General features: G+C 36.2%; 1 protein-coding gene and 1 long non-coding RNA gene across 3 annotated transcripts; one reads left to right on the top strand and one right to left on the bottom strand.

Annotated features, from left to right (window-relative positions):
• Nucleotides 1-1,493: 1,493 nt before the first annotated feature.
• Nucleotides 1,494-7,829, top strand: LOC125476241 (probable rhamnogalacturonate lyase B). 2 transcript variants are annotated; one of them, XM_048582108.1, is made up of 18 exons: nt 1,494-1,621; nt 1,709-1,877; nt 2,023-2,137; nt 3,814-3,883; nt 4,004-4,125; nt 4,239-4,286; nt 4,387-4,506; nt 4,609-4,728; nt 4,895-5,030; nt 5,225-5,395; nt 5,528-5,680; nt 5,773-5,879; nt 5,984-6,074; nt 6,270-6,411; nt 6,500-6,659; nt 6,862-6,978; nt 7,055-7,181; nt 7,267-7,829. In XM_048582108.1, exons 3-18 carry the CDS (start codon nt 2,034-2,036, stop codon nt 7,507-7,509), a joined length of 2,031 nt encoding a protein of 676 aa, XP_048438065.1. In that variant the 5' UTR covers nt 1,494-1,621; nt 1,709-1,877; nt 2,023-2,033; the 3' UTR covers nt 7,510-7,829. The 2 variants fall into 2 exon arrangements, with proteins under 2 accessions (XP_048438065.1, XP_048438066.1); XM_048582109.1 differs by lacking the exon at nt 1,494-1,621 and having other exon boundaries at nt 1,645-1,877.
• A 9,974-nt stretch (nt 7,830-17,803) lies between these two features.
• LOC125476222 lies at nt 17,804-19,249 on the bottom strand. Its single transcript, XR_007257537.1, has 3 exons — nt 18,939-19,249; nt 18,290-18,321; nt 17,804-18,183 (listed from the first exon to the last, which is right to left on the bottom strand). It is a non-coding gene; the product is annotated as an uncharacterized LOC125476222 (long non-coding RNA).

Here is a 19,249-nt window from a genome sequence, read left to right as displayed (position 1 = left end):
ACCATCGAAATTTGAGATAATATTATTTTATTTGGTACCCAAACACACTTTTGACTTGTTATTGGTTGTCAAAAATTTAAAAGTTGATATATTATTGGCAAGAATACTAAAATCGTTTCAGGCAGAACAAAACGCTGACATGCTTTTTCGAGGTACGGTTTATGTTCCAATATTATACAAAACTCAGTCATGGTGTTTTAGAATGAATCAGATATTGCGTCTTAACTGGTTTCCATTCTGACACTATAGAACGTTTGTTAATCGTGCATCCAAGTTGAGTTAATTAATTTACATTTGACTGGTTCTGGTTCGAGTGGGGTTAAAGCTGAATGTTATGCAGAAGACTTAATGAGCTGGCTTTTCATAGTCTACAGAAAAAACTGAGGATTTCTGAGTCTCAAGTTTTGACAAACCCAACCAACGTCAAGGAACAGTGTTGTAAAGTTAGGATGTGCTTTACCCATTGTTGCTGGTTGAGCTTTGTAGGTGGTAGGGTTTAACGGGATTAGGTTAAGTGGTCAACGTAGTTACCGTGGATAATTAGCAGATGTAAGCAGTCATGATCACTATTCTAAAAATTCCCGTTTAGGCACTAGACAGTTGGTCACCGCTCTGATTAATGCCTAAGCATTTGAAAATTAAAAAAAGATGCCTAGACCTGCTGAGGCGCCTGCCTAGACCATCTAGGCACCCACCTAGGTTGCGACTCACTTAGACAAAAAATAGATAACTTTTATTTTGCATTTTTTTTTTCAATAAATTGTAAGAGATTTGTTGAATACTTAAATGAGCACACATTATATGCATGTTCCCCATATTTTAATTATGTTCCAATACTTCATAATATATATATATATATATAAACTACAAAACAGAGTAATATATATATTATGATGAAATTATATATGTTTTAAGTATAAACAAACACTTCTGTACATGAAATATAATGAATTTATTTAAATCTAACTAATCCAGGTGCCGGCCTAGACCCCGCTTAGCTGCCTAGGAGTTAGGCACAAACACTTTACCACCTTTCTTATCACCCGTTCGTCATGCTTGCTTGCTATTTACCAAATACCCATAGGCAATTATAATATTTCATTACGGCACGCGGCATGCCACTTCACAAATATGTCAAACTTTGGTATAGCGGCACAAACGGTTCAGGAATAATAAACTGATTTGAAATTTCAACCATATTTTAGTTTACACACCGTCAAATTTGTCAAAGGTTGGAACAAAATTCTCATATTTGTCAACAATTTCAGGTCACCTTACCGTCCTATGCCCACAGAACATTACTGCATGGCAAAATTGCCCTTTTATTTTTGAACTAAAAGAGGTGGGTTGCCTTAATAGAAGCTGTGATACATAAAGACTCAAGGGGTGATTGTTGGAAATTCATGCACCAAAATTGCGATACATAGTGTAACATGCCAACGCGGAGCGGGACTCATTCTCCACCTGCGGTTATATAAAGCTCATTCATTCACTTGGAGGCATTCGTCTGCACGTTTTTGAAGCCTTAAAGGATCCGAAAAAGAACTTAGTAACGAATAGAGAAACAAGAGAGAGAGAGAGAGAGAGAGAGAGAGAGAGAGAGAGAGAGAGAGAGAGGGAGGTAGGTACATTCTAACATGAATCATGATAAACTCTTTTGTGCTTTGTCCCACTTTATAGTTTTTTTTTTTTTTTTTTTTTTGAACAGAACTGGGATTAATCAGGGCACAACGGCTAGCAAGAACAACAAAAGCCAACGAAGGCTAACAAAGAGAAAAGAAAAACTTTATAGTTTTTCTTTTGCTTCCAAAAGAAAAGACAGCCATAGATGTATATAGGAATTTGTCTTAGAACTCGAATAATTTGAGTTAATCAAGGTACAATAACCATTTTCTTTGGAACTTTGCTAGGAGCTCGTGTGTTGTGATTATAAATTTCCATTAACCATGCATATATTTGTTTCATCAATACAAATATTGCATACCTTTTGATATGTACTGTTAAACATTTGCAAATTTGCAGGGTGGTCGAAAATGGAGAAGGTACGGCAATCGAGTTGGGTCCTTGGGATAATAGGAATGCTCGCTTTGCTCTTCTTCTTGTCTGATGATGGTAACTTGGCGACGGTTTCTGTAAGGTTCGTTCATCCTCTACGTACCTTCCCTTTGTTTTTTCTTCGAATCCGTGGTGATTGGAAAAATATAGATTCCAAAACTTAGTTGGGAGAGGAAAAGGCAACCGCTTTCTGCAAAAGAGACAGAGGGTCGTGCATTGCCTTTTAAATGGTGAAACCTCTGAGAGAGAACGACGAGCTCTGAATTGAGTTGATAACTGTTATATTTTGTGGGCTATAAATAACGGTTCTTTGAATTCTTTTGGCTAACTATTGAAGGAGCATATTATTATTAAGGATCGTTTGTTAAAAAAAAGTAGTAATTTAATTATGAACTTTCATGTTATTTGATTTATAAATTTGATCTAAAAACTTAATCTCCTTAATATTACTCTTATTAAAGAACCCAGGACATTCCAATTAGTTTTTTTGTTTTCTTTACAAGAATATTTTATTGTATTTAATGCTTTTAATATTCCTATGTTTTTTTTTTTTAAATACTAACGATATTTCTATATTTAAGTTCTAGTTTGCCGTGTATTTTCTTTTTGTGTGCTTTTTTCCTGACTTCGACTTCGACTTCGACTTCGACTTCAAGTCTTAATCAACATGTATATTCCTGCTCTCGTATATGTCTTCACAATTAGGGGGCCCATCATGCTACAGTAAAGACATTTTTATAACGCCATTTCGCTGACTCAATTTCATTGTCTGTCTTGTAAGTCATAACTTATTAGGAGGCTGTAACTCTCTCTCTCTCTCTCCCTCTCTCTCGTTTCTGAATTTGAATGTTACAAAAGATAATTGAATAAATGCATTCATATCTGCCATTTAGTATAATAAAATTCTTCTTCATTTTTAAGTGAGATCTTTTAAATTAGATTCTAAACAAAAATAAAATTGAACTACATTATTGTTAGCTCATTATCAGATTAAATCTACCTCATCTTACTGTATATAATATTATTTGTTAAAAAATAATAATAATTGCATTCACGCCTAGGATGTTTGTAGGACCACTATGCTTTGCCTTTTACCTTCTTTGCAATCTAGGTCATGGTTACTACCAGCAATTCACAAGATCAACAAGAATACATATAAATGTCTGTGCATACTTGGATTAACAAACAAAAAAAGAGAAAAAAAATTCACAAGAATACATATAAATGTCCGTGCATACTTGGAATAACAAATAGATTTCGGACTGAACTTAATTTCGATGCAAATAAAAATTTGGTACAAAAAATGCATGCCTAGGGTAACAATTTTCAAACTAACAATTCGGATGACGAAAAATACTTATTTGTGGTTAATAATTTGGGTGTAGGATTCTTCCGAAAAACTTAAAAGATATTAAATTATTGACGTAAATGAAACGGATGGACATTAGTCAATTCAACCTGGGACTAATAACACTTTGGTCCACTCTTTTGATTCATTATATTCTTTAGAATGTACTAATTTACTTAATCGTCGAAGGCTGGTCAAATTTATATCCCATTGAATTCTTTGTTTTGAAAAGCAACACTTTCAGTTTATCCTGTTATCAAACTGCTCTATTGACCGGCAATTCGCCTTTTCTGGTTTTGTTTTTAATTTTGTATTTTATTGTAGTTTTTCCTTGAAATTGCCTGTCAACATCTCCATAAACGAATAATTTAATAAGAGTTGTTAATGAAATATTTACTGTGTAATTGCAGAAGAACATTAAGGAGCGCTACTGGATCAGATACTTGGTACAACAACATGCTAACAAAGACTAACAACCTGGTAAGTTTATCATTTGAATCTCCTTTTTCCTGGTCATCTAACTTCTTCTTACATCAATTTTCTTAACATCTACATGCAATTGCCAAAAGGTAACCTGATCACAGTTTATGTGTCTTTTAGGTAGTACTGAATAATGGCATTGTCCGGCTTACCTTTTCCCATCCCGGAGGAGACGTGATTGGAATCCAGTACAAGGGAATCGACAACTTGCTTGAAATCAAGAATCATGAAAATAATAGAGGGTAACACACAAATTTTATAAAAATGGCAGACTAATGTGTTTTTGTTTACTAATCATAGATTATATGATTTTGCACTTGTTTGGACTTTAACTTATGTCAAACCTATCATACAGGTATTGGGATGTTGTCTGGAATAACCGAGAGACAGAAGGTGTGGACAAGTAAGTTCTCTTCCTTCCTTTTATCTGCATATATTTTTCTCTTGGAAAAATAAAATATCTCAAACTTTTAGCTAAAATTATGTATACTACTCATGTGCAGACTGCAAGGGACAAAATTTAAAGTTATCACAGCGAGGGCCGATCAAATAGAAATTTCTTTTACTAAAACTTACGATGTTTCTTTCGGTAATGCCACACTTTCCATGAATGTTGACAAAAGGTATGGTATTAACCTTTCCCAAAATAGAGAGCAAAAAGTACAGAGGATGTAATTACAATTATGCTTGAATTTATCTTAACTTTACTTTAAACTTTGATACAGGTACATAATGCAGCGTGGTCGCGCCGGGTTCTATGCATATTCCATATTTGAGCGTCCTGAAGGGTGGCCGGAAATGGACATTTATCAAATTAGAATTGTTTACAAACTTCAACAAGACAAGTAAGTGTGAAATCGAAAAAAAAAATATAGGATTTATCGACGTAGTGTGCTGATTTCTTATAGGAAACTATGAATCTACTATATATTATTATAGTTTGATGCACTGCTTCAATTTACCAATTATAAAATAAAAACTTATGTTTATTTGTTCCATTTTACAAAGCAGATTTCAGTTTATGGTTGTATCTGACGACAGACAAAGGATCATGCCAACAGCCGAGGACCGTGAAAACGGTATTAAACTTGCGTATCCTGAAGCTGTTCTTTTGACCAATCCAAGCAATCCTGACCTTAGAGGAGAGGTACCACGTACTTAGCCATCTTCACTTTCATTTCAAGTTTCATCTATAATTAGCAAAATTAATTTTTATTTCATATTTTAGTAAGTTGCATAATAATTAGAGTAAAATTTAGAATTCTTTATTGTAAATTCGTCCCTAAACTAATATTCATTTGATTTACATCCCTTAATTTAACACTAGATCTGGGATTATAGGTGGACGATAAGTACCAATACTCAAGCGAGAACAAAGATAACAAGGTCCATGGATGGATTTGCACTAACCCAGCTGTAGGCTTTTGGATTATCATACCTAATGATGAGTTTCGCACAGCTGGGCCTTTCAAGCAGGAGCTCACCTCTCATGTAGGCCCAACCGCCCTCTCTGTAAGTACAAGCATAAAATCTCTCCATTCACCCATATAGCCTAATATTCATCATATTATTAGCTTAATTACTCAAATTCACTTGATCAATATTCATAATATTATTATCTTAATTACTTGTCACTTGATCCAGATGTTTGTTAGTACTCACTATGCTGGGAAGGAAGTTGGGATGAGATTTACAGAAGGTGAGGCATGGAAGAAAGTTTTTGGGCCTGTCTTTGTGTATCTCAATTCAGTTCCGACCTTAAATGAAACTATTCTTTGGGAAAATGCTAAAGAGCAGGTACAGTAATAATATTTCCACACATTTCCCTTGTAACGAAGGATTTATGTTTACGTAAATTCAGCTCATATTGACCCTTATGATGTTATTAGTTGGCTGAAGAAGTCAATAGCTGGCCATACAATTTCACTCAATCAGAAAACTTCCCTAGCTCAAGCGGACGCGGATCAGTTGCCGGTCAATTACTAGTACAGGATTGGTACTTTCCTCTTTTGACGCTTCAATTTGTTTTCGATTCCCTTTTTACTTCCTCAAAGGGTTCGATTTTTTCCACTGTGAGTATAAACGTTCTTCTTGTTTTAGGTACATCAGCAAGAGTCGTGTCTGGGCAAATTCCGCATATGTAGGATTGGCTCCACCTGGAAATGCGGGATCATGGCAAAAAGAAAGCAAGGTAATTTGTGACACTACTTTTTATTCGCTTATGTTACATGGTGACCGTTTTGTAGCATATTTGTTATTCTAGTCTTGTTTGTTCTTACTAAAACGCGAAAAAAGCACCAAATAGGAGATGATGTCATGACCCCTTAGTGTGAATATTATGAGGTCAAATGCAAGTTTTTATAATTTGCTACAATTTTTTTTACAGGGTTATCAGTTCTGGACTCAAGCCAATGAGCAAGGTTATTTCCTTATTAGAGATGTTCGACCTGGAAATTATAATTTGTATGCAACTGTTCCCGGCATTATTGGTGATTACAAATATGAGGCTAATATTACAATTGAACCAGGTAATTTCTCTATGCAAGCAAATATTTCATTGACTTTGACATTTGAATCAGCAAACATATATTTACAATCCTGGATTATATTTTGCAGGAAGTGAAATCAATTTGGCTAATCTTACCTACGTACCTCCAAGAAATGGTCCCACCCTATGGGAAATTGGCATACCAGATCGATCCGCGGCTGAGTTTAACGTACCCGATCCAAATCCCACCCTTATGAACAAATTGTTCACTACCAATCGTGCAAACAAGTGAGTTTTCATAAGACCATCATATTTTGTTTTGCTCGTGGTGTAAGTATGTTCTCTTGCTAGATGGTTTTGACATAATATGTCATCAGATTGTCAATTTGAACCAAATTAGATCGCTTGACAAGAGAACATTTCATTCCCTTTGGCTATATCGAAACTCATTATTTTTCTTACATTTAGAATATATTTCATTTGGTCACAGGTTTAGGCAATATGGCTTGTGGGAACGATATGCAGATTTATACCCCGATGAGGATCTCATCTATACCGTTGGTACTGATAATTACAGTGATAATTGGTTCTTCGCTCATGTGACAAGGTACTTGTTATACCTAACGTAACAATGCCTCTGCTTCTTTAAATTTGTGTCTTGCTAATCCAATCAAGCACTGTAGGAACATCGGAAATCATACGTATGAACCAACAACATGGAAAATTCTATTTGAACTTCAAAATTTGACAAATCCAGGAAATTATACACTCCAGTTAGCATTGGCCTCAGCCACTAATGCAGAAGTTCAGGTACTGTTTTAAATCCATAAAATGCTAAACAATTTGCAAATGACTTACCATTAGTATAGTTGATGGTTAATTGTGTTTGAACCAGGTTCGATTCAACAACCAGAGCGCCTTCCCACCTCATTTTACGACAGGGCTAATTGGGAGGGACAATGCCATAGCTAGGCATGGAATTCATGGTTTGTACTGGTTGTTCGGTATTATTGTACCGAGCTATCAACTACGAGAAGGAAACAACACCATCTATCTTACCCAGTCAAGAAGCTTGGGCACTTTCGAAGGAGTGATGTACGACTATATCCGACTAGAAGGACCCCCTCCTCGAAATTGATCATATTGGTTCCGATACCAGTATGATCACTTCCATGACATGTAGATGCTTCTTCAAGACAAAAGTAGTGTAAAGAGAACCGCAGGAAGTAATCATATAAAAAAGTTAATCCCATTTCTCAAATTTTTTTTCTTTCTGTTTACAATAATTAGAGCCTAGGCATAAGTCAATTCCATTCCTTGCAGTGTTCATATTTAATAATGCAATCCTGTTGCTGATGTACCATTAATAAATAATAAAGGATTGGTTGTTCCTCAAAACAATAAAAAAAAAAATATATATATATATATATATATATAAAGCATTGGGTTTTGTCTCCAGCGGTTTGTTCCTTCAAGCATGACAGTGCACAGGATCTTCCTTCTAATTAAGTGTCTTGACTCTTAATTCTCAGATTTCTTCCAGAAAGGAAAATGATAACTGGAGGGACATATATAGGTCACTTTTAAGTTTAAAACTTTTTGGTCGATTGATTCACTTCCGACCCCTTTTTATTTTTGTACTTACTGAGTAAACTCAAAATTTCCTATAAAAACGCTTTCTGCGCTTCTTTTAAACTGAGCAGTCATCTTTGATCTTTCTATGGAGGTGTTGCAATAATCTTTTGCCCATCAAACGTAATCTCTTACGTCAACGGGTTGTTGAGGAGACTGGTTGTCTTGTTTGTCTTGGAAAAGAAGAAACAATGGAGAGCTGGAGCCTCTGTTTCCGCTGCTGCTGAATCCATCTTGTTTTGCTGAAGATCATTTTCAATCTTTGTGGCTTTCCATGAGTGCTTTTTTTTTTTGTCTGAATTAATAGGTTTCGAGTGTTTCATGCTTTTGGCTTATTGTGTGTACCTAATTGATGCTTCCCAACTCTTGCAAAAGCAACTATAGGCGAATTGTTTGAAGGAAGAAAGCATTACTCTCTCTTCCTAGCTAAGAGCCAAAATGTCTCTCATGGTCTCCACCAAAGTTCTAAAAAAACGTTAGGTGCTAGTAAGGCAGTGGATTGGGACATAGCGCCTAGGCAGGAGCCTAGGTCGACTAGACGAATTTAATTAAATTTATTATATAACATAGGCAATAAGTGTCTGCTTACACTCTAAAAAATAAAAATTATACTGATATTAAGACTTTGGGAAAGTTAAAACTTAAAACTTAAGGCATCATGGCATTGCCATCATCTCAAACTAATGCAATGAAAATAAGAAAAACCCAAAACCAAAATTGAAAATCACTAATTCATAATACGTTCTTTTTTAGTAGGTTAGAAAACCCTTTAAGTTGATTTAAAAAATTTAAAAACAATAGAACCGCCTAGACACCACTTAGCCCGCCTAACTAGCCTAGCCCATACCCGATTTTTTTGCCCGTTTTGGCCTAAATCTCATCGGTCCTCCACCGCCTAGTACCTAGGCGGCCTAGGCCAATTTTTAGAACAGTGGTCACCACCCACCCCGATCATTAGTGGCTGTAGGAGAGATTTATGGAGGTGAATTATGTGCTAAATTATAGAATGAGGGTTTATGAAATAATTCTGACATTTCTTCTTCTCCAATGTGGAGGTATTTATAGAGATGACAAAAGAACTTTATGAGGAAGTGGGAAAACTATTTATAGAAGCACTATAGAATACAATAACATCAAGTAAGACTCACGTTAACACTCTCTCTCAAATTGGTGCATAGATATTACTCATGCTGAATTTGCCAAGTGAGTTATAATATGCCCAGCTAGCAACTGCCTTCATATATGAAGGGGAAAAAAAAGCAACTGCCTTCGTAAGGATATCTGCAAGTTGATTTTTAGACTTCACAAATGGAAACTTAACAATCTGTTATTCCAACTTTTCCTTAATCAAATGTCTATCCACTTCAACATACTTAACATGATCATGTTAATACTGATAGCAGCCTTATTGTCACTTAATTCATTCATCAGATCTTGATCTATAACCAAGTTCAGTAAGCAATCGATGTAACCATAATAACTTACCCTTTGCCATGCCTCTATACTTAGCTTCTGCATTAGACAAACTTACCACCTTCTGTTTCTTGCTGTGCCATGTAACTAAATTTCCTCCAACAAAGGAAAATTGTCTGAAGTAGATAGTCTATCAATAATATTGCTTGCCCAATATGCATAGTACATCTTTCTACCTCAAGTGGCCACTCCTTGAAAACATAATCCTTTTTCCTGTTAGAGACTTCAAATATCTAAGAATTCAAATAACAGCATTCATGTGATCTTCACTTGGAGAGTGCATAAATTGACTCACCACACTAACAACATATGCACAATAAGACCAGGTATGTGACAAATCATTCAATCTTCCTACTAACCTCTATTATCAGCCCTTGTTGGTAGAAACTTGATTGAGACATTCTCCCAAGTGATGATTTTGAACAATAGGAGTATCTTCAAGGTTACAATCAAGCATCCATGTCTCTGTTAACAAACTAATGATACATTCCCTTTGGGACAGAAATATTCCATTTGCAGATCTAGACACTTCAATTACCAAAAAATATTTGAGTCCACCCAAATCTTTCATCTCAAATCCTATAGCTAGGTACTTTTTGAATTTCTCAACCTCTTCTTTATCATTCACAATAACAATCCTATCATCTACCTTATTAATAAGAGTAGTTACTTTACCTCCACGATGCTTCAAGGAAAAAATATGACCTGTAATTAGGGTGAATGTCATACAAAACCTACCAAACTAAGCCCAGGGTTTTTAAATCCATATAATGTCTTTCTTAATTTACACACCACTACAAGATGAGTGTGTTATGTGTAACTAGGGAAAATGTCCATACACACCTCCTCCTTGAGATCACAATGGAGGAAAACGTTTTTCACACAAACTGTTGCAGGGACTAGTCCATCAAGCTATGTACACTGATTCTTATGGAAATGAACAAAACCAAAACAGCTGAACACTTATGGAGTGGGCATCAATATAGATGGTAAAGGGCAATAAGTAGAAAAAGTTAGTAATGAAGTCTAAAAGTTCAAAAATTTAGATTAGATTCGATTCAGCAGTAAGAATATCATCATTCCAATAACCACTGGGGCATGGGACTCAATAAGGACATGGGCAATCTATAATAAATGTCGCTTTTGCACTTAGTGACGTCATTTTATTGGAATGTTTGATGGCAAGTTGTTTCATGTACAATACTTGAGTCTCAAAATAGTGCTAAAATTCAAGATTCACTTGGTTTAGGGTTACCAACTTAAGTGTCAAGATTTGTTGATTTTCAAATTGTATGGTTGTATTTCATTCATGGAAACAGTACAGGATGTACAACATATATAAAACAAGAGAGGTTGCTACACATGATGACTCATCCCTTAAATCACACCCCTAGCTATTAGACATAAACTAAACCCTAAAGAGACAGCTCGTTGAATTAAGTAGTTGACTAAAGGCAATTGTAATCTACAAGTAATCAGAAATCACTAATCATAAGAAAGTTGATAAGATAAGGATAGCCCATAAAACAAGCAATGATCATCCCATAGCATGTTGGATAAAAAGGTGATAGTTAACCAAAGCCTCAATATCCATGAATCCTTATAACCTAGTGAATTGCAAAGAACATCTTCCAACACTCATCCTCAAGCTGGGTCCAAAAGATTGATAGAACCAAGCTTGAAAATGAGTCTCTGGAATTGATTTGTGACCAAGGGTTTGGTCAGGATATATGCCAGTTGATCACAACTTCTGATGTAATGAGGTTGAAGCACTTGAGTCTAGACATGGTTACAAATGAAGTGATCATCCACTTTGATATGTTTCTTTCTTTCATAGAACACTGGGTTGGGGGCAATGTGCATTGCTGCCTGGTTGTCACAGTATAGAGACATAGGTGACATGTAGAGATCCCTAATCTTCCAAGAGACCCTTGACCCATATTAACTCACGAGCAATTGAGGCCATTGCTTAGTATTCAGCCTCAGCATTGGACCTTGCAATCACTGATTGCTTTTTACTCTTCGAAGTCACCAAATTACCTCAAACAAATGTGCAATATCCAGTAGTGGATTTATGATCAATAGTGTTCCCAGCCCAGTAAGCATCACAATACCCTAACAACTGAGTGCTTTCATTTTTCCTCACGATAATACCATGACCAACTAATCCCTTGAGATATATATCTTGGTATTCTTTTGACAATGTTTAAGTGCCCAATTGTGGGTACGTGCATAAATTGACTAAACTATGCTAACATCATAGGTTATATAAAGTCTAGTTATGGAAAGGTAGATTAACTTACACACTAGCCTTTATTAATAGTCAATGTTTGGGAGTGACTTACCTTCCAAGCTAAGTTTTAGTTTGCTGTCAAGAGGTGTGTGAACAAGTCTTGCATCACCCATGTTAGTTTCTTTGAGAAGGTCCAAGATGTACTTCCTTTGATATAGAAACAATCATTTGTTGGACATTGCCATTTCTATACCAAGTATTTGAGCACTCCCAAGTCTTTGATTGCAAATCTTTTTTGAAGTGATTGTTTGAGAATAGAGATCTCTTCAGCATTGTCTCCAGTGATGATGAGATCATCTACATATATTAGTACAACAAGTTTACCAACCTTTCTGTTTGAATAAACATAGATGAATCCACATTACTCTTATTGAAACCTGCCCTTTCAAGTACTGAACTAAGCTTTGCATATCAAGGTCTTGATGATTGTTTTAGTCCATAAATGGACTTGTGTAATTTGCAAACCAATTAAGGATCATGACTTTGAGGATGACCAGGAGGCAGTTTCATATAAACCTCTTCTTGGAGATTACCATGCAAAAATGCATTTTTGACATCCATTTGATACATGGACCATCCATGATTAACTGTAATCGAGAGTAACACCCTAACAGTCCACAACATAGGTTGGGGTGAACCCTTGAGCAACCAATCGAGCTTTGTATCTCTTTATGGAGCCATTGGAGTGAAACTTGACCTTGTAGATCCATTTGCTCCCAACTATTTTCTTTCATTTTGGAAGTGACAATGCTTCAAGTTTGATGTTGATTAAGAGCTCGAATCTCTTCTCTTATGGCTTTTCTCCCCACCTCATGACAATTAGCCTTATGAAAGCTTTGAGGTTCACTTTGGCTGCCAATGATACCCAAATAAGCAGAGTGTAAAGGTGTAATATTTTGGTATGACAAACATTTGGAGAGAGGATGTTTTGTTATGTAGGTGACATAATCTTGCAGCCTTGAGGAGGTTGCCTAACACGAGCTGGATTGCATCTGATTGTTGTTGATGGTGGCTAATCTTCTATGTCAGCATGTTCATCATTTGAAGGTTGAGGAAATTCATCACTTGTTGATGCCTCAATGATTTTCTCAATGGGTGAGACATCACTTTCATAAAGAGAGGCAATTTGTGTTTCTTGGGCTTTAAAAAAAAGACATGCATTGCTCGGCAATGGAAATAATTTAAGGAATAACTCCCCCTCACTTGAAACATCAAGTTTTATGTTGTAATAAGGATATGACTCTTGAAACTTTACATCCTTAGACAACTAATTTTCTCAAAATAGGGTTAAAGCACTTGCAACCCTTTTGAGATAATAGATAACCAAGGAAAATGCATTTGTCAGCCCTAAGGTCCAGTTTGTCCCTATGTTGAGACTGAATGCGCATTAAACAAATGCATCCAAATACTTTGAAGTGATCAATATCAACTTTTCTTCCTTTAAGCACCTCCATAGGTGACTTCAAACTCTGAACTTTAACTTGTTAATTAAGTAGGTTGCAGTCAAGACACCTTGAGGCCAAAATCTTTTAGGAACATTCATTTGTGTCATCAAAGCTCTCTTTGTATTAAGTAAGTCAAGATTTTTCCTCTCGGCAAGTAAGTCAAGATTTTTCCTCTCGGCCAAGCCCACCACAACTTGTTTGATGCATGATTCCATGAGTGCTTAAATTTTGTTGCATGTTATGAGATGTGTATTCGGTGCATTATCAAACTGTAATGTTTAAATTCTAGAATCAAAATGGTTGTTTACAAGGTTATGAAAATCCTTAAATATTTCAATGACTTCACTCTTAGATTTCAGAAGATATAACCAAGTGACTCTTAAAAAATCATCAACAAAAGTAACAAAGTATTTATAGCCATTAAAGGATCCAACAATTGGTCCCTATACATCCGAGTGTACAAGTTCAAACACTTTACTGGTCTTAGACATATGACAAGTGTCTGCTAATCTTTGATGCCGTAAATGCTTATCTTGTGCTAGACTTGAATTGACATGGAAACATTTGGGTAGTTGCAAAACGAGGGTATATATAAAGCACTTGACTCGATACTATTTGAGATTAGATTGATCTTTTCTTTCCCTAATATTTTGACACCTTTTCCATATGCAACAAACACATGTAAATGTTTGGAAAAAATTTCAAACGTATAGAGTTTAGAAATTTGGTTTGTCATATGCTATGTGACACCGGAATCAATGACCTATAAGTCATGCATTTTGTTCAAATTTTAGAGCAGTTTAGATATCTTCATGGTCAACCAAGAATCTAGCGAACTTCCCTACCAATGTTATTGAATTTCCTTCACTTGAAGTGGAAGCTTCATCATTATTCTTCTTACTTTAGATGCATGCAGTAAACTCGTTTTCTTACTTTAGATGTACGCAGTAAACTCGTTGATGAGGGCTGTTGGATTTAAGGACAACTGCATCAGTGAGTCAGTCACTTCAAGAAAGAAAGAAACAGCATGGTTGACTTTTTACACAATGTGTTGTGGCTTCTTGTAAACTCCTTTATTAAACTTCATGAACTCTGGCTTCAATTCTGGATGGAGGATCCAACAACGACCCTTGACATGTCATGTTGCATTATAGTGATGACATTTCAAGTGAGTGTTCTTACACTTGCAAATGAGGGCTGTTATGAGTTTATGAGTATGTGACTACAAAGGTCTTCATATTCAGAGCCCAAGCTGAACAAAAGTTGGAAGATTTTGTCTTCTTCAACTTTTTTCAACAACACTGCAACTTCAGTGGTATGGAACGATATACTTCAAGTTCATTCCACATACCTTTCGTGCTTCCAAGTAGTTGGAGAATGGCTTCCCATTTTGCTGCAAGTTTGTAATGTCTCTCTTCAATTGAAACACTCGAGCAGCATTGTTTTGATCTCCATACATCTCTTCGACTATAGCCTTGAATAGCTGAATATCTCAACCAACTTTTGTTCCATGGAATTAAGAAGCCAAGACATGACAATTTGATCCTTGCAAACCCATGCTTCATATGCTGGAAATGTAACTTCAGGGACTTAAATGCTTCCATTGATGAATCTCAGCTTTGATCTTCCACCTAGGGCCAGGGAAATAGCCCTTGACCAAGACACACCACTACAAATTTTGACTTTACCTACAAAACTAGTTTGTCAGCAAAAGTCAAAATTTCTCGGCAAAGAGTCTTTCCTGACGAAAACATTTGTCGGCCATTTTGTCTCACAAAACATGTTGTCTAAGAGTTTCCAGACAAATTTTGGTATTTTGTTAGCTAAGGTTCAAATTTTACCGACAAACTCTTTTTTGTCAGCATTTCCATGTGTCTTGACAAATATTTTCATCGATAAAGGGCATTTTAGTTGACAAATAGTACTTTTCAGCCAACAAAATATGTTTGTCACCATGGATATTTCATCGACATAGTCTTCTCTGTCTCGACAAAACTGGTTTCGTTGGGAAGGACATTTAATTTATAAAAAATAAATAATAATTACTTTAATGCTCAACAACTACATAAACATATCAAAATACGATACACAAATTTGTTAACAAATAATACTTTATTCATTGATAAATTTTTAATGTACATCTAGAGTGCTTATACGAAAGCATATGTTACACAATAAAATTATTCTACTGTCATTCCTCAAAATTGGCTGCCATGTAGCATCACAAAACATCCTGCACCTACAAAATAAATGTTACAAAACACAAACATAACCAAATAGGTACAAGTTGACAATACAATTAGCCATAGACTCACAATCAATTTTAACAATGAATCTAAATCCTTTCTATGTCGTCCTACATTAGTCTTACTACCAAAATATGTGAAAATTATTACACTACGTGCAAAATTGAGCAGTTCAAATAAGTTGTTGGACCAAAAGGGAGGTGGCTTATAATCAAACCATCTGATACACCATGATGTTTCAATAATTTTAGAAATAACTTGCAGGATTAAAAAAAAAAAAATAGAAATCAGTAGATGCTCAACTATGGAAAAGGACCAAAGCATCAGAGCATTCATGGTAGGCACATTCTTGATGTCATCATGTTCTCAAGTGAAGAGGTCAATCTAGACATAATTGTAAACAAAAAATGATGACCAATTTAAAAACATTAAAATTCACTCCAAATACTAAATAAATTAAATACACAAACTATCTTCCCACAACTCAACGGTATGGTAATGCATGTTAATTCATAAGAAGTGATCAAGCAACATCAATTCAGAGTACCACTCTGTCTATCTTCTAGTGTCTCTAGTTAGATGGAAAAAGACAGGTTTTAACACAGTCAATGATCATTAATAGTTAGAAGGCTCAATGAAAAAGTGCACCAACCTGGCCACCATAATTCATTTGTAGCACATTGAGAAAAAAGAGTTTTAGTTCTTGATCAAGTGTGATTCAACGACAATCAATAATCAACATCCGCCTTGTATAATATCACCAAAATGGACTCACGTGCAACATAAACGACAATCAATAACCAACATAGCATGATACCACCAAAATGAACACAAGAGTGCAGCAGAACTGATTTGAATAAAGTGATAAGTAAAGAAAAAGGCTAGGCCAACCTTTGCAAATTGTATTAGTGAAGTCATCAAAATTTTCGGGTCTCTTTGAGATGCGTTTGCATACGTATTGTTAATGCGACCTTGGGATTGAGATTCAGAAATGAAAGCCATGAAGAATCAACAGCCTAACTAAATGAAAATCTAAACAATTACATGTTCAAATTACTACGCGATTAAACAAGAACTTTAAGATAGTGATACTGTGACATCCCACATCGCCCAGGGGAGTGATCCTTATATGTATATTCCCATCTCTACCTAGCACGAGGCCTTTTGGGAGCTCACTGGTTTCGGGTTCCATGGGAACTCCAAAGTTAAGCGAGTAGCACGCGAGAGCACTCCCATGATGGGTGACCCACTGAAAAGTTATCGTGTGAGTTCCTAGAAACAAAACCGTAAGGCTGTGCTGGGGGCCTAAAGCGGACAATATCGTGCTACGGTGGAGTCGGGCAAGGGAAGTGGTCCCGCCAGGGCTGGGATGTGACAATTTCGTATCAGAGCCTATCCCTGGTTGTGGTGTGCCAACGAGGACGTCGGGCCCCCTAAGGGGGGTGGATTCTGACATCCCACATCGCCCAGGGGAGTGATCCTTATATGCATTTCTCATCTCTACCTAGCACGAGACCTTTTGAGAGCTCATTGGCTTCGGGTTCCATGGGAACTCCGAAGTTAAGCGAGTAGCGCTCGAAAGCACTCCCATGATGGGTGGCCTACTGGGAAATTCTGGTGTAAGTTCCCAGAAGGCATCGTGCTAGGTAGAGATGAGAATATACATATAAGGATCACTCCCCTGGGTGATGTGGGATGTCACAATCCACCCCCTTTATGGGCCCAACGTCCTCGTTGGCACACCACGACTAGGGATAGGCTTTGATACCAAATTGTTATATCCCGACCCAGGCGAGACCACTTCTTGGGCCCGACTCCACCGTAGCACGATATTGTCCGCTTTGGGCCCCTAGCACACCCACACGGTTTTGTTTCTGGGAACTCACACGAGAACTTCCCAGTGGGTCACCCATCATGGGAGTGCTCTCGCGTGCTACTCGCTTAACTTCGGAGTTCCTATCGAACCCGAAGCCAGTGAGCTCCCAAAATGCCTCGTGCTAGGTAGAGATGAGAATATACATATAAGGATCACTCCTCTAGGTAATGTGGGATGTCACAGATGTGCTATAAACAAAAGAAAAAAAAGGAAGTTTCATATATAATTGATCATATATACGTTATAGACTAGAGAGATAACGAACCTTCTAGAGCTTCTTTGATCTTGCGCTTCTTCGCATAGAGAAGGCATTGTTTGCCTCCTAAGCTCTTTTTGTACAAGTACTATTTTTAAAGAAGATTAAATAATGCCAGAGAAACACCAGTGAAAACTGAATCCAAATCACCAAACTGAATGTGTGCTGTTACTAAACATTTATATAGAGGCTAGGATTATAGTCTAACCAGTTAATGACGAAAGAAAGTTAAATAGTTACTAAACATTTATTGACTAGAAAATGAATCATGTACCAGATGACTGGTGGTTGTCAAACAACGAGAAAGATATACCCGGGAACAATAAAGGATTGCAACAGAAGAATTGGACCACATATCAAATTTTTCATGAAATATACAGCCCAGTTGTAGAAATATCTACCACTAGAAAATTAATTTGATTAAATATTGGAACTTTAAAAGCAATAAAAACCAGGGAGAGTAATGGGAAAATGATCGATTTTTCATAGCGGTCACCCTTAGAGGCGGTGCAAATCTCAACGGTGCAGACCAATCTATGCTCATTGTTCCAGTATGCTTCTTGCTCGTGTCTAGCATTAGACATAATCAAACTACTCCGACATGCAAGAAAATGCAAAGGATGTCATCAATGTATTTAGGATAAGCATAAGGCAGAGAAAAACAAAATATAAAAATAAATTATCATCACAATCTCACCTACATGCAGAAAACTCCTTGCTCATAGTGTTCTGCATAATAGAGGGACAATTTAGATTTTTTTAACTCACTTATTTAAGCTCCTAGCCTCCTACACAATTGATTTGATCAATAATCTAAATAACACACATAAATTAGAAGCAAACTATATAAAATGAAGATAGAATATAACTTAATGCCACAGAAGCATTCTCAAATTGGTGTTCTCGTTTAGGAATTAATAACAGACAAAAAATGAAAAAGTTTGAAAAATAAAAACACAAATCCTAGAAGCAAATATCATATAACCTTAACCCAACAATTTCATTAGTAACATGACCCTAATTTCAATTGATTAAACATAGGAATTGATTGATGTGGTGCAAAGACTCACAATCGATTATGACTATAAAACCATAACTGCATTTTGATTGCAGTTTCTTAGAAATAAAAGTTAAAAGTAATTAAAATTCAAAAAGTGGATTAATCATCCTCAAACCCGGGCAGCCTAGAAAGAAATTACAAACCTAACTTAGATTCTCAACCAAATTCATTACCTAAAATCCCTCAAAATTACAGTGGTAAAACAAATCTAAGAAAAGCACCACAAAATTAAAACTAACAAAAAGCTACTGGGAAAGAATAGGGTGGATAGAGATTGAGAACTTACCCAAAGTTTTAGAGAACGAAATGCAAAGAAGCACCCTACATTAGAAATTTCGGAGCTAGAATGGTCGGGCACTTCGACGGTGATGCGAGCAGACGAATCAACGGCGATGTCGAGCACATAGAGCAACGGCGATGTTGAGCATACGGAGTGACGACGAGCAGATGGAGCAGGATTGAAGAGCAGAGAGTTACGATTTCAAAGAGAAGAGAAGCGGAGGGGTGGGCTATCGACAGTTAAGATTAGGGTTCAATGAAAATACAATGATTTTTAAAGGTAGAATTTTTTTTGCTAAAAAAGAAGAAGCAGGTGAA

The sequence above is a fragment of a genome, unplaced genomic scaffold (genome assembly GCF_019419815.1).
Source record: "Pyrus x bretschneideri cultivar Hongxiangsu unplaced genomic scaffold, Pyrus_bretschneideri_v1 Contig18, whole genome shotgun sequence".
NCBI classification, from domain to species: domain Eukaryota; kingdom Viridiplantae; phylum Streptophyta; class Magnoliopsida; order Rosales; family Rosaceae; genus Pyrus; species Pyrus x bretschneideri.
Note: the sequence above shows the minus strand (reverse complement) of the source record. Positions and strands in the feature narration are given on the sequence as shown.

What these genes read in the sequence shown, in the direction of transcription:
- LOC125476241 (XM_048582108.1), top strand. Translation starts at nt 2,034, where the DNA reads ATGGAGAAGGTACGGCAATCGAGTTGGGTCCTTGGGATAATAGGAATG. An exon ending in GGGAAAATGCTAAAGAGCAG is followed by an intron (nt 5,681 to 5,772) that starts GTACAGTAATAA and finishes TGATGTTATTAG; the next exon opens with TTGGCTGAAGAAGTCAATAG. An exon ending in CATGGCAAAAAGAAAGCAAG is followed by an intron (nt 6,075 to 6,269) that starts GTAATTTGTGAC and finishes TTTTTTTTACAG; the next exon opens with GGTTATCAGTTCTGGACTCA.